Genomic DNA, 14,588 nt, shown 5'->3' on the forward strand with positions numbered 1-14,588 from the left:
CAACATAAAATATTCAGAATACACATTATGTATGTACTTGTCATTATTATATGAAGAGCTTTTTTAAGTTTTTAATATAAGAAGGGATGAAATTTTTTTTAATACCAATTCTTTTATATTTTATTACTGATTTCAAGTCTGCTAATGTTAAAGTGGAAAATTTTCATCACTTCTTCTGTTTTAAGTCACTGATAATGTGACCTGGTTTAATATACTAAAAGTATCATCATGTTGTTTAATGTTTTCTAAGTTCCTTGCTTATGTTTATTCTTTTACAAAATTTGGCATAATCTCTTAATATTTAAACTAGGTGACCATGAATAGATATGCCTTCTTGGTTATTTAACATGTTAGAGTAATAGAATCATTCTATCACCAGCAATTATTCTTTATTGAATTCAACAGGCAAGTTATTAGGGGATAGCAAAGAAGCAAAAATACAGTCTGCACCTTTAAGGCCCTTACTGATTCCTGAGAGAGATGAGAGTACACAACTAGTTGGATGATATCAGTCAGAATGTGAGTCCTATGTGAGGCTGAAAGGTCTGGGGCAGCACAGAAGAGGAAGGGAGCCCTGTGGGAGGAGGGCGGGCTGCCACTGGCCTAAGCCTGAAAAGACAGGCCGGGCTTAGGGACAGGCAGAGGCAAGGAGGAGGAGGCACCAACGTGCAGGACTCACCTTGTTTTGCTGTAATGTAGAATATGTGAAGGAAAGAAGTGAAGTAAACACAGTTTGTGGCCAGAGAGCAGTAGGTCTCTGAATGATAAGGAGTTTAACTTGAAAGGGTTCGGGAGCCTGTGAAGCTTTTTAAAGGGGAGAACATAAATATGAATTTGGTGTTAGCAGTCAAATGACCACTGACTATTTCAAGCATTTTTAGTCTAAATTTGTCATTCAGCACAAGAGCATGATGCTGTCCTATTCAGAAGTATGTACAGTGTGTTTCTCATTAGGAATTCCAGGTTGATAAACCACTCACATGTTTTCATCTGGTCCCCATGTTATTAACAAAAGAGTGACTGGGGCAGCAAGTACAATTTGTACCTAGAACAGAATTTCTGTCCATGAGAAATTAATTGGCCTGCCTAGAGATCAACCTCATTTAAGTTCCTGGCCTCATTAGCTCTGTAGTCAACCAACAGAGCTAGAATCTAAATGGAAATTGCCATCTGTCCAAATAAAGATTAAAAAGGTAAAAAGAACATACACATTTTCCAGCATAGAATAATTGTTGGCTCCATTACATAGTTTCTTTTCAGAAAAATCATTTGAAATTTCCTTCCTTTTACCAGTAGGAGATCTTAAGTCTAAGAATATAGTCTGGAAAATAACTTATAGGTGTGTAAGTTTGTAAGGTAAAAATGAAAATGTTGTTGACATTTTGATCTAATAGATCCATAGATCTTGTTTACATTATAATCATTACTGGTCAATGAAATTATTAGTTCTAAATGACTTTTATTAAATATAAAGCTTAGCTAATCTAAAAATTTTCTCTTTTTTTATATTCAAACATTAATTATTTACTAAGTGTCAAGTATTAAGTTTAGGTACTTTGGCTCATTTAATCCTTTTAACAGCTTTGCAAGATATGTGTTGTTAGCTCTCTCTTCACAGACGAGGTATCACATTGCATCTCATCTGGCAGGAGCAGAGCTGGGTTTTTAAGCCTGTGCTTCAAAGCCTAGCTCTTAACCAGTCCCCCATATGCTAAGCATACGTGCATGATACTGAATGCACCAAGTAGCTTAGAGTTAAATGGAGTCTATATTAAATTTAACTACTCTAGTTTTTATCACTAATCAAAATGAAACAACCTTTTACATAATCCTGTTAGCTATGATAGTCTTTTATACATTTTAAGACCCTGTCAGACTAGTTATAATAGAATGAACTGAGTATTGCTTCTTTAGTGCTAGGAGTACTAGTTCCCAAGCTGAATCTCCTAGTCAGTTTTTCATTTAATAAAACAAAAAACAATGTAGGCTGGGTGTGGTGGCTCACACCTGTAATTCCAGCACTTTGGGAGGCCAGCACAGGAAGATCACTCAAGCCCAGGAGTTCAAGACTAGCCAGGTCATAGCGAGGCCTCATCTCTACAAAAAAATATGTATATGTAAATGGCAGTACATCATTTTGCCTGATTCCCCCATATAAACTCTGTGTACCATTTGTGACATTCTTAAAAATCTTAAGTATAGTTATTGGCTAAAATTTAGATTTTACAAATTGTTTCATTGAAACGTTCCATAATCACATACAGTAGCTGTTTGATGTGGCCTCTGAAGCTGGGTTCACAACCACCCTGAACTACATTATTATTAAGCCTTTTCCAGATTTACCAGTGGTTTACAGTGATATATCAATATGATAAAAGTCAGTACCTAAAATGTCTGAAGAAAACTGCTAAACTGCTTGTCATCATGTTTTCACTTTTGAATAAAATTTATTCCCCCCTGCCAAATTCATGTTTTTAAGCCTTATACCCTAGCAGAGGGGAGAGGGAGTTTTTATAAGCACAAATATTTAGTAGGGTTAAAATTTAGGATATTAGAAAGTGTCAAAAAAAAAAAAAAAAAGAATAAGACCTACTATTTGATAGCACAGTAGGGTGACTATTGCCAATAATAACTGTATATTTTAAAATAAAAAATGTAATTGGATTGTTTGTAACTCAAAGGATAAATGCTTGAGAGGAGGATAAAAAGAGAAAATGTCAACACTTCTGGATTATCTAACAGCTGTTTGGATCAAACAAAGATTAATTAAAAATAAAATCTTCGTTAATAAAAATTCATACTTTTTAAATTTTTTTTTAACTTAATAATTCTTTTCAGTTCCAAGATCCCATTCAGGAGACCACATTAAATTAGTCATCTTGTCTTCTTAGGTTCCTCCTGGCTCTGACAGTTTCTCAAACGTTTTTTGTTTTTGATGACCATGACAATTTTTTGAGACATGGTGATCAGATATTTTGTAGACTGTCCCTCAGTTGCAAATTGAGTACTTTGTAATATTTTGGATATCAGTCCTTTATCAGGTATGTTCTACAAAGATTTTCTCCCAGTTTCTGCCTCGTCTTTTCTTTTAAAAATTTTTAAGTTTTTGTGTATTTTTTGCTGTTATTCTTTTTAATTGACACATAATTGTGTATATTTATAGGGCACAGTGTGATTTGTGATACATATACACAGTGTGTAATAAATCAAGGTGGTTAGCACATCCATCTCTCCTCAAACACCATTTTTTTGTGTTGGGAACATTCAAAATCCACTCTTTTGCTATTTGAACATATACAGTAAATTGTTATACTCTCCATACAGTGCTATAGAATACTAGAACTTATTCTTCCTATCTAGCTGTAGTTTTGTATCTGTTAACCAACCTTTGGCTACTGCCCACCTCCCCAGCAGCCTCTAGTAAGCACTATTCTACCCTCTACTTCCCTGGGATCAACGTGTTTAGCTTCCACATATGGGTGAAAACATACAGTATTTATCTTTCTGTGCCTGGGTTATTTCATTTAACACACCGTCCTTGAGGCCCATCCATGTTGCTGCAAATGATAGTACTTAAATCTTTTTTTACAGCTGAATAGTATAATAACACATTTTCTTTATCCATTCATCTATTGATGGATGCTTAGGTTGAATTCATGTCTTGGCTATTGTGTATAGAGCTGCAATGAACATGGGAGTGCAGATAATGCTTCAAGATACTGATTTCCTTTCCCTTGGCTGTATTCCCGATAGTAGTGGGACGGCTGGTCATATGGTATTTCTACTTTTGATTTTTTAAGGAACTTCCATACTGTTTTCCGTAATGGTTATACTAATTTAAATTTCCACCAACAGCATATGAGAACTCCCCTTTCTCCGCGTCCTTGCCAGAATTTGTTGTTTTTGGTCTTTTCGGTAATAGCTATTTTTTTTTTATTATTAGTTTTAGGGGGTAGGGGGATACAAGTGCTTGTTTGTTGTGTGGCTGTATTGCGTATTGGAAGAGATTGGGCTTGTAGTGTACCCAATACCCAAATAGTGAACATCACACCCAATAGGTAGTTTTTCAGTCTTTGTCCCTTCCCACCCTTCGCCCTTTTTGGAGTCCCTAGTGCCTGTTATTTCCATCTGGCAATAGCTATTCTAACTAGGGTGAGATGTTATCTCATTGTGGTTTTGATTTGTATTTCCCTTATAATTAGTGATGTTGAAGATTTTTCCATATACCCATTGGCCATTCATGTACCTTCTTTTGAGAGATGTCTATTCAGTTCACTTGCCCATTTTTTAATAGGATTTTTTTTTAATTTTTATTTTTTGCTGTTGAATTGTTTGGGTTCCTTGTATAAGAATTTCTTGGGAATTTTAATTAGTAGGGCCCTTATGAAAAACAGTATGGAGGTTCCTCTGAAACAAAACAAAACGAAAATAGAACTCCATATGGCCAGCAGTCCTATACTAGGGATATATTCAAAGGAAAGGATATTAATCCCTTGTGGGATGAGTCGTTTGCAGGTATTTTCTCCCGTTTTGCTGGTTGTCTTTTCAGTCTTGATTTTTTTTTCCAGGCAGAAGCTTTTTAGTTTGATGTAATCTAGTTTGTCTATTTTTGTTTTTGTCACTTGTGCCTTTGAAGTCTTCTCCATAAAATCTTTGTCCAAACCAATGTTCTGAAATGTTTCCCGTATGTTTTCTTCTAGTAGTTTCATGGTTTCAGCTCTTAAATTTAAGTCTTTAATCCATTATGAGGTGATTTTGTTCCAGGGTGAAAGTTAGGGGTCTAGTTTCATTCTTCTGCATATGGATATTCACTTAACCCAGCATCATTTATTGATGAGACCATGTATTTCCCAATGAATGTTCTTTGTGCCTTGGTCAAAAACTGATTGGCTATAAATAGGTGGATTTATTTTTGGGCTTTCTGGGTTCTCTGTTCTGTTCCAGCATGTCTGTTTTTATGCTGGCATCATGCTGTTTTGGTTACTCTAGCTTTTTGTAGTATATTTTGAAGTCAGACAATCTGATGCTTCCAGCTTTGTTATTTTTGCTCAGGATTGCTTTGGCTATTCAGGGTATTGTGTGATTCCATATGAGTTTTAGAATTTTTTTTTTTTCTATTTCTGTGAGGAATGTCATTGGTGTTTTGATAGGGATTGCATTTAATCTGTAGATCACTTTTGGCAGTATCATCATTTTCACAATATTCTTCTAATGCTTGAACATGGGGATGTATTTTCATTTTTGTGTCTTCTTCAACTTCTTTCATTAGTGTTTTATAGTTTGTCATGTAGAGATCTTTCATCCCCTTGGTCTCAAACTCTTAGGCTCAAGCGATCCTCCTGCCTCAGCCTCCCAAAGTGCTGAGATTACAGGTGTGAGCCACCGCACCTCGCTCTTTCCTTCCCTTGGTTAAATTTATCCTTAAGTTTTGTAATTTTTTGTAACTATCGTAAATGGAACTGCTTTCTTGATTTCTTGCCCCCTGCAATTTCATCGTTGGTGTATAGAAATGCTACTGATTTTTGTATGTTGATTTTGTATCCTGCAACTTTAATGAATTTATTTATCAAGTTCTAAAAGTTTTTTTTTGCTGGCACTTTTAGAGTTTTCTCTACAAAAGATCATGTCATCTGCAAACTGGCATTTCAACTTCCTCCTTTCAGTTTGGATTCCTGACTGCCCTTCACTGGCCGTGTGGCCCTTCACCAGCTTGCTTGGGCAAGGCACTGTATTTGTTTTTCTAGGCTTTAGTCTTGAATCTTTTCAGTGAAAGGTTTGAGTGGGTGATGTTCATGTTCCAATAAAGCTGCAAGGCTCTGTGGCCTAGCAGCAGAGTGGAGTAGTGAAAGACTAGTCACTTGACAGGCAGAGCGAAGTCACTTCCTCACCCAACCACTGAGTAGCCTGGTCACTTCCTCACCCAACCACTGAGTAGCCTGGTAACCCATGCTTACCAGGTATTTGTGCATATCTACTGTGCCTTGAAGATTTGTGTATGTGATGTGCTGGAGGCAAAACAAATGCTAACGTAATTTAGAAACACAGATACTAAAGTATAGGTATAATTAGGTTAAGTTAGGTATAATTTGTGTTAATTATATTTTGCCATATTCTTATTATGTGAAAATTGGTTATTCGCATGTGGTATATGGGATCATTAGGATATAGCATTACATTAATCAAGATAATGTTTCTCCATTTCTTTGTCTTCCTGGTTAATAAGTATTTAGGAAAGTTTATTTCTTGATAATGCTTGAAATGTAGTCAAAACAGATAATTTGAATTATGTTTTAATGTTGGCCAGTATGTTTTCTTTTGCTTCAAGAAAGTTTAATAAAAAATACTTAAAAATGCAAAACAATCTCAACAATGTAAACTTTTACCTTTTTGATACTTTTTGTATTCATCATGATCAAGGATTCTGACTTTTGAAGTTTGTTTATTTTTATATACTTTCAGCTCATTTAGAGGCGAGTTTTGAGGAGGTAGAGAACAATCTGCTGCATCTGGAAGACTTATGTGGGCAGTGTGAACTAGAAAGATGCAAACACGTGCAGTCCCAGCAACTGGAGAATTACAAGAAAAATAAGAGGTGAGTTTGAAAACTTTGCCACCGTATTCATTTTCAGTCTCGAAGTTTTCCATGTTACTTTACATGCTACTCTTTAGAAGTCCCGGCTGATAAAAGACAAAGGTTTCAACATAAAGCTGATAAATAAGCTTTCCAAAACTTTTTTAAAAAACCACTATCTGTTGCCATCTTTTGGAGATGAGTTATAAAAAGCTCAGGAGAGGGTAAAACATGAATCCCAAATATAAAGATGAAGGAGTGAGCACAGGACAAAGTTTTCCAGCAAAATAGGAGCCCTGAGCTAGTTTTCTCCACGTGGCAAATGACTGGGTTGCTCTTTTCTTTTCTTGCTCTTCTCCTCCATTACTAGAACAGAAGGAAGGAACCTGAGCTCAGGCTGTGGAAAGGGGCTGGAGGGCTTCGAATCTCAGCTCAGTCACACACTACCTATGGGACCTTAGGCAAATTATTTTATCTCTCTTAGCCTCAATGTCACTGGTTTATGATGGGGATAATGATGTACCCCATCATAGAGTTATGAGGATTAAATGAATGAATGGTTACCTAATTATTTAGTGCTTTGTAAATATTAGTTATAATAATGGCTATTATCACTAGGCCAACCTGAACTGGAGATGGAAAAGGAGTCTAAGGGTAATAGCCTGCTAGACTAGCTCTGGCATCCCAAGTCCTACAGTGGCCAGCTCAGAGATGGAAGGTACAGGGTCGGTATTTCTGAAGTCTGTGGGGAGTCAGTCTCAGAGGGCATGAGACAGACTGTCGTCTGTGCTGGGCACCTCTGGAACAGAAGCTGGAGGCGGGCTTTGCTAGTTGGGAGGAAGCAGAAGTCACGGGATTGGGTCTGGCTGTGGCCCAAGAGCAGATTTGGTGGGAGAGGGAGATGGATAGGTTGGACAGAGTACACTCTTGGTGTTAGGAGTGCTGATAAGTGGAGTTGTTCTGGGTCTGGAATGTGACAATAACAGGAGTGGTTGCTATCATGGACCGGAGGAGCTGGTCACTAATATACCACTCCCCCCACCCCCAAGGAAGCTAATACATAGGTGAGGTAGATTGCTGTATTGATGTTAAAGTCTTCTAGAATGAGGCCAAGGGATGAGGCAGAAATGAATAGAAATGAGTATTTTAGAACACAGGTTCTCAATCAGGGTCATGTATACTTAGAGGATGGGCACTAAATGTTAATGAGCCATAAAAGTCTCCTGGGGAGAGTGTTTAAAATGGGGTTTCCTGGGCTCCGTCCTTGGGGAGTCCATTCTAAAGTTAATTCCAGTGGAGAAAGTTGAAATGACTCCTTATTCCATAAGCCTCTAGAATGGTTTAAATTTAGAATGGTTTTAAACAGGCCTTCTAGGTGGTTCTGATATGGGTGGCCTGTGGACCGTACTTTGAGAGACTGCCAGGCAGAGATGGGAGATGGGTTGTGTGCAGGCTATAAATGGAAGAGCTTCAGAAGAGTTCCAGGGAGGCCATGGAACAGATTATTTACAAAAGGTTGTATGTATGTGAATTTTCCAGAGGTGCTTTCTATACATTTCATTTGTCCCACAAACATTGTAGGAGGGCGTATGGCAGCATGAACAATGAAGTGTTTGGCCAGGCGCAGTGGCTCACGCCTGTAACCCCAGCACTTTGGGAGACTGAGGCATACGGATCACGAGGTCAGGAGATCAAGACCATCCTGGCTGACACGGTGAAATCCCATCTCTACTGAAGATACAAAAAATTAGCCGGACATGGTGGCGGGCACCTGTAGTCCCAGCTCAGGATGCTGAGGCAGGAGCATGGCGTGAACCCGGTGGGCAGAGCTTGCAGTGAGCCAAGACTGCGTCACTGCACTCCAGCCTGGGCGATAGAGCGAGACTCCATCTCAAAAAAAAAAAAAAAGAAGAGTTCTTGTCAGAGAAGAGACTTTTTTTTTTTTTTATATGATAGAGTTTCACTGTTGTTGCCCAGGCTGGAGTACAATGGCATGATCTCGGCTCACTGCAACCTCTGCTTCCTGGGTTCAAGCATTTTTTCTGTCTCCCGAGTAGCTGGGATTACGGGCGCACACCACCATGCCCAGCTAATTTTTGTATTTTTAGTAGACATGGGGTTTCACCATGTTGGCCAGGCTGCTCTCAAACCTCTGACCTCTGGTGATCCATTAGCCTCAACCTCCCAAAGTGCTGGGATTACAGGCGTGAGCCACCGCGCCCGGCCTGGAGAAGGGACTTTTGAATGAGTGGGTGCACCTTGTGACCCAGGGCATTTCCAGTCTGATACGTGGGCGTGGGAAAAAAGGAACTTCGCTTAAGAGGAAGGTAGCAGAGGTAGAAATGCTCAGGCTAGTCTTCATTGTTTAATGAAAAGTTAGAGAGACATTCTGTTGTAAAGAAGTTAGGCATGGAAATATGTTTGTAATACAAAAAGAGTTTCAAGGAACATGGTAGGAAGGCTTAGAATTTTGAGAGGAAATTTTTGCAGGAGGTTGGACAGCTTGGGTACAGGTCATGTGACCCTAGAAGGTGGTTTTCTCGTCTGTGAAATGGGGATAATAACAATACAGTACATTATAGGGTTTTAGGGAATCAGTAAAGTGCTTGGAATAGTGCTTGGCACCAGCTAAGTGCTCTGTCAGTGGCTGCAAGTTCTGACTAACTTGTATTATTAACTCATGTAGCTATAAAGAGATGGGTATTCTATATATTTAAATAGCCCATTGCTTTTTAGCTACATAATACAAGAATTATATGACTATTGTGATTTTTCTATCAAGATGTGTTGAAATTTAATTGTTGGAAACCTAGTATAATACCTTAAGATATTGCAGATTCTGTTCCAGTCCACTGCATTCTTCAATAAAGCTAGTTACATGATTTTTTTTGCTTTCCTAGTGCATATAAAAGTTATGTTTATACTATACTGTATGTAGTCTATTAAATGTGCACTAGCATTATGTCTTAAAAAACAATGTACATACCTTAATTAAAAATACCTTATTGCTAATGATCATCAGCCTTCAGTGAGTTGTAATCTTTTTGATGGTGGAGGGTCTTGCCTCTATGTAATGGCTGCTGACTTATCAGGTGGTGGTTGCTGAAGGTTAAGATGGCTGTAGCAATATCTTAGTTAAAATAGCTTAACAATGAAGTTTACTACATCAATGGACTCTTTCTTCCAGGAAAGATTTCTCTGTAGAATGTGTTGCTGTTTGACAGCATTTCACCCATAGTAGAATTACTTCCAACATTGGAATCAATCCTCTCAAACATTACTGCTGGTTTATCAACTCAGTTTATATAACATTCTATGTCCTTTCTTGTCATTTCAACAATGTTCACAGCATCTTCACCGGAAGTAGATTTCTTCTCAAGAAACCGCTTCCTTTGCTCATCCATAGGAAGTAACTCCTCATCTGTTTAAGTTGGATCACGAGATTGCAGTAATTCAAGCATATCTCCAGGCTTTGCTTCTAATTCTAGTTCTCTTGCTATTGCTACCACATCTGTAGTTACTTCCTTCACAGAAATCTTGAACCTCTCAAAGTCATCCATGAGGGTTGGAATCCACTTCTTCAAAATTATTGCTAATGTTTGATATTTTGACCTCCTACCATTAATTATGAACATTCTTAATGGCATCTGGAATGGTTAACCCTTTCCAGAGGTTTTCAGTTGACTTAGATCCATTGAAGATATCATTATCTACAGCTGCTATAGCCTTACAAAATGTATTTCTTAAATAATAAGACTTGAAAGTTGAAATGACTCCTTATTCCACAGGCTGCAGAATCAATGTTGTGTTCATAACAATGAAACAACATTGATCTACTTGTTCATCTCCGTGAGGGCTCTTGGGTGACCAGGTGCATTGTCAATGAGCAATATTATTTGGAAAGGATTTTTTTTTTTTTTTTTTCTGAGCAGTAGGTCTGAACAGTAGGCTTAAAGTATTCAGTAAACTATGCCACAAACAGATGTGCTTTCATCCAGGCTTTGTTGTTGCATTTATACGGCACAGGCAGAGAAGATTTAGCGTAATTCTATGGATTTTCAGGATGCCTCCCAAGATTTTCAGAGTAGTAAATGAGACACTGGCTTTGGCTTAAAGTCACCATTAGTCCTTCACAAGAGAATGAGACTGTCCTTTGAAGTTTTGAAGCCAGGCATGGACTTCCCCTCTCTAGCTATGAAAGTCTTAGATGGCATCTTCTTCCAATAAAAGTCTATTTTGTCTCTTGACAATCTGCTGTTTAGTGTAGCCACCTTCATCAGTTATCATAGCTAGATCTTCTGGATAAGCTGCTGCAGCTTTTACATCAGCACTTCCTGCTTCACCTTGCACTTTGTTGTTATGGAGATGACTTCTTACTTTAAATTTCATGAACCAACCTTTGCTAGCATCAAACTTTTCTTCTCCAGCTTTCTCACCTCTTTTAGCTTTCATAGAACTGAAGAGAGTCGGAACCTTGCTCTGGATTAGGTTTTAACTTAAGGAAGGACATGTTGTGACTGGTTTAATCTTCTGTCCAGACCACTCAGACTTTCTCCGTATATGGTGGGTTTGTTTTCTTACCGTTCGTGTGTTCACTGGAGTAGCATTTTTAATTTCCTTTAAGAACTTTTCCTTGGCATTCACAACCTAGCTAACCATTTTGTGCAAAAGGTCTAGCTCTTGTCCTGTCTTGACTTTCGACATGCCTTCCTCAGTAAGCTTGATTATTTCTAGCTTTTGATTTCAAGTGAGAGATGTGAGACTCTTTCTTTCACTTGAATAATTAGAGTCCATTGTAGGGTTATTATTAATAATTGGCCTAATTTCAATATTGTTTTGTCTCAGGGAATAGAGAGGTCCAAGGAGAGGGAGAGAAATTGGAGAATGGCTTGTCAGGGGAGCAGTCAGAACACATACAACATTTATGGGGTTTGGGGCACCCCAAAACAATGACAACAGTAATATCAAAGATCATGAATCACCATGATACATAAAACAATGAAAAAGTTTGGAATATTGTGAGGATTCCCAAAATGTGACACAGAGACATGAAGTGAGCACATGCTGTTAGAAAAATGGCACTGGTTTGCGTAACACAGCGTTGCAACAAACCTTCAATTTATTTAGAAAATGCAATATCTGATAAGTGCAATAAAAGGAGGTATGCCCACCCTTTAATACATAAAATTGAATTTCAAATTTTAACAAGTTAAGATGATTAGATAGAAAAACAGGCAATAAGATTTGGAGCTATGAAATTTTATTTGCTTTTTTTCACCCTCACCCAGTGACTTAGATATATTTTAATCAATGCATTATAATTTATGTGCTATAAAATGATGCCTGGGCATGGTGGCTGATGCTTATAATCCCAGCACTTTGGGAGGCTGAGGTGGGAGGATTGCTTGAGCCCAGGAGTCCCAAGACCAGCCTGCACAACGTAGACCCCATCTCTACAAAAAAAAAAAAAAAAAATTAAAAATTAGCTGGGTATGGTGGTGCATGCCTGTAGTCCCAGTACTCTGGAAGATTGCTTGAGCCCAGGAGGTCGAGTCTGCAGTGAGCCATGATCATGCCGCTGCAGTCCAGCCTGGGTGACAGAGCAAGACCCAATTTCAAAATAAATAAATAAAATAAAAATAAATTTAAAAATAAAGTAACAAAAATTTAGGGTTGGGAAAAAAAAGCATCACTTTAAAAACCAAAATCTACTGAGTCTTAGTGTGTTTTATATAATTGAAATGGCAGCATATTTGTATTTTTGGAGGTAGAATTATGTAGTACAAATAGCATTCTTCTTAGAGTTAAAAGACCCAGGACCTGGCTTCGTTGGTAATGAACTCTGTGCTCTTGGACAGGCCATTCAGTTTCCTTTACACCTTATTCTGTTGTAAAGCTTTGCTTAGTCTGGAACTTTCTTGACTAACATTTTAAAAACTTCTTTAAAAATTGCATCTTTTAAATAAACTTAGATGTAATAAACAGATTTGTTGATAATGCCTGTTACTCTGAAATATGTAAGAAAAAGTAGTGTGCCAATTGAGAACTACCAGCTTATAATCAGTAGCTTGAAATCTATAAATAATGGTAAATATTTCATACTCTGATAGGCCAAATTTTCTAAAATTATAAAATTATTTTCTATTTCTCAAGGATACCATGAGAGGGATTAGTGTAGAATGTCATAATAGTTTTTAAACCTAAGAATTTCAGTGAAAAGTTTCAAGGGTGAGAAATTTAAAGTAGTACTTTGACTTTTCAAGATTTAATTTTAAAAAAGTTATGTAGACATTTCTTAATACTTATAGCATCTTCATAAAATAGATGTTTATTAATAAATGCTAATTTTGCATCTAATTGTCTCATAAGACATTAGACTTGTGATTTAAAGGCATATTTTTATCCTGATATCATTACTGATTCAATTCAAAGTTATTAAGAGAAATACAATTTGTTTGGATTATTGTGAAAAGTCCTTGAAGATCTCAGCTTGAATTTCTTCTCTGCCACTTGTTACCTGTTTGATCTTTTGCAAATGACCTATCCTCAGCTTTCTTATCTGTAAAATAGAGATAATGATAATTTCTGGCAAGGTTATTGAATATGAGACAGTTTTCTTCTTAAAGGGCCAAATAAGAACCAGTTTATTTAGCTCTCAGAATCACATGTAACTTAGTTCTAGTTAACTTGCTTCTCTAAACACAAATAGTGGAAGTACTGAATATGAAACATTGCTTAAATCTATTTATAAACTTTTTTTTTTTTTCTGCCTCTAAAAGACTTTTAATTTTTATTTTTTTTTTATTTTTATTTTTATTTTTTTTGAGGCGGAGTCTTGCTCTGTCGCCCGGACTGGAGTGCAGTGGCCGGATCTCAGCTCACTGCAAGCTCAGCCTCCCGGGTTTACGCCATTCTCCTGCCTCAGCCTCCCGAGTAGCTGGGACTACAGGCGCCCGCCACCTCGCCCAGCTAGTTTTTTTTTGTATTTTTAGTAGAGACGGGGTTTCACCGTGTTAGCCAGGATGGTCTCGATCTCCTGACCTCGTGATCCGCCCGTCTCGGCCTCCCAAAGTGCTGGGATTACAGGCTGGAGCCACCGCGCCCAGCCGACTTTTAATTTTTATTTTTAAAAAAATTTTTGTGGGTACTTAGTAGGTATATACATTTATGGGTTATGTGAGGTGTTTTAATACAGGCATGGAATATGAAATAAGCACATCATGGAGAATGGCCTCCATGCCCTCAAGCATTTATCCTTTGAGTTACTAACAATCCAATTACACTCTTAGTTTTTCAAAAATGTATAATTAAGTTATTATTGACTATAGTCACCCTACTGTGCTATCAAATAGTAGGTCTTTTTCTTTTATTTATTTATTTATTTTTTTTTTTTATTATACTTTAAGTTCTAGGGTACTATAATCTTCCTGAAACTCTTAGCCTATTTCATTCAGCCTATAAAAGGATGAATTATCTATTTAAAAAAAACCCTTTAGAAGTAATTTATTTAGTCTGATTATTTATATGGCTGATTAATAATTGGTCATAGTGTAAATAAATTTTTGGTTAAAAACCAGAGTTGAACAATTTCATTGGCAAATATAGATTAACTAAAATGTATTTTAAATAAATCATGCAGAACATTTGCTATTTAGAGATATTTCATTTACATTTTAAACTACTTCTTTGTTACTCTTACTCATTCCTGGGGTATCAGAACTGGAAATGTGATGAAGGCTAGTGTAATTACACCAGAATAGTTTGACTGACGCAGAACTTCCATTTAACAGAATGGATTGAACAGTCATCTTTACTGAAAATCCACTAAAATGATAATAAAGAGCTTTTAAAGTTACAATTCAAAAGAATAAGAAGAATGGAAAGAAATAACAGTAGATGAGAAATGACGTTAGCTTTTATGAGATGGAAAGTAGATAAATAAGTGGTAACTGATAAGCAAAGCCAAGAAGGCTGAAACCCAAGCTAGGATGTGAGTGCCTGGAGAGGGGAACTCAGA

At 37.1% G+C, this 14,588-nt stretch overlaps 1 protein-coding gene across 3 annotated transcripts in view; it reads left to right on the forward strand.

Moving 5' to 3' along the window:
- Positions 1-14,588, forward strand: part of DTNBP1 (dystrobrevin binding protein 1) — a 153,144-nt gene that overhangs the window by 47,384 nt on the left and 91,172 nt on the right. For all 3 annotated transcript variants that reach the window (XM_023209822.2, XM_023209823.2, XM_023209824.2), the window contains one exon: positions 6,460-6,592. In XM_023209822.2, the coding sequence (XP_023065590.1) occupies positions 6,460-6,592 (133 nt within the window). The remainder of the gene's footprint in view (positions 1-6,459; positions 6,593-14,588) is intronic.

The sequence above is a fragment of the Piliocolobus tephrosceles genome, chromosome 5 (genome assembly GCF_002776525.5).
Source record: "Piliocolobus tephrosceles isolate RC106 chromosome 5, ASM277652v3, whole genome shotgun sequence".
In the NCBI taxonomy this organism is placed as follows: Eukaryota; Metazoa; Chordata; class Mammalia; order Primates; family Cercopithecidae; genus Piliocolobus; species Piliocolobus tephrosceles.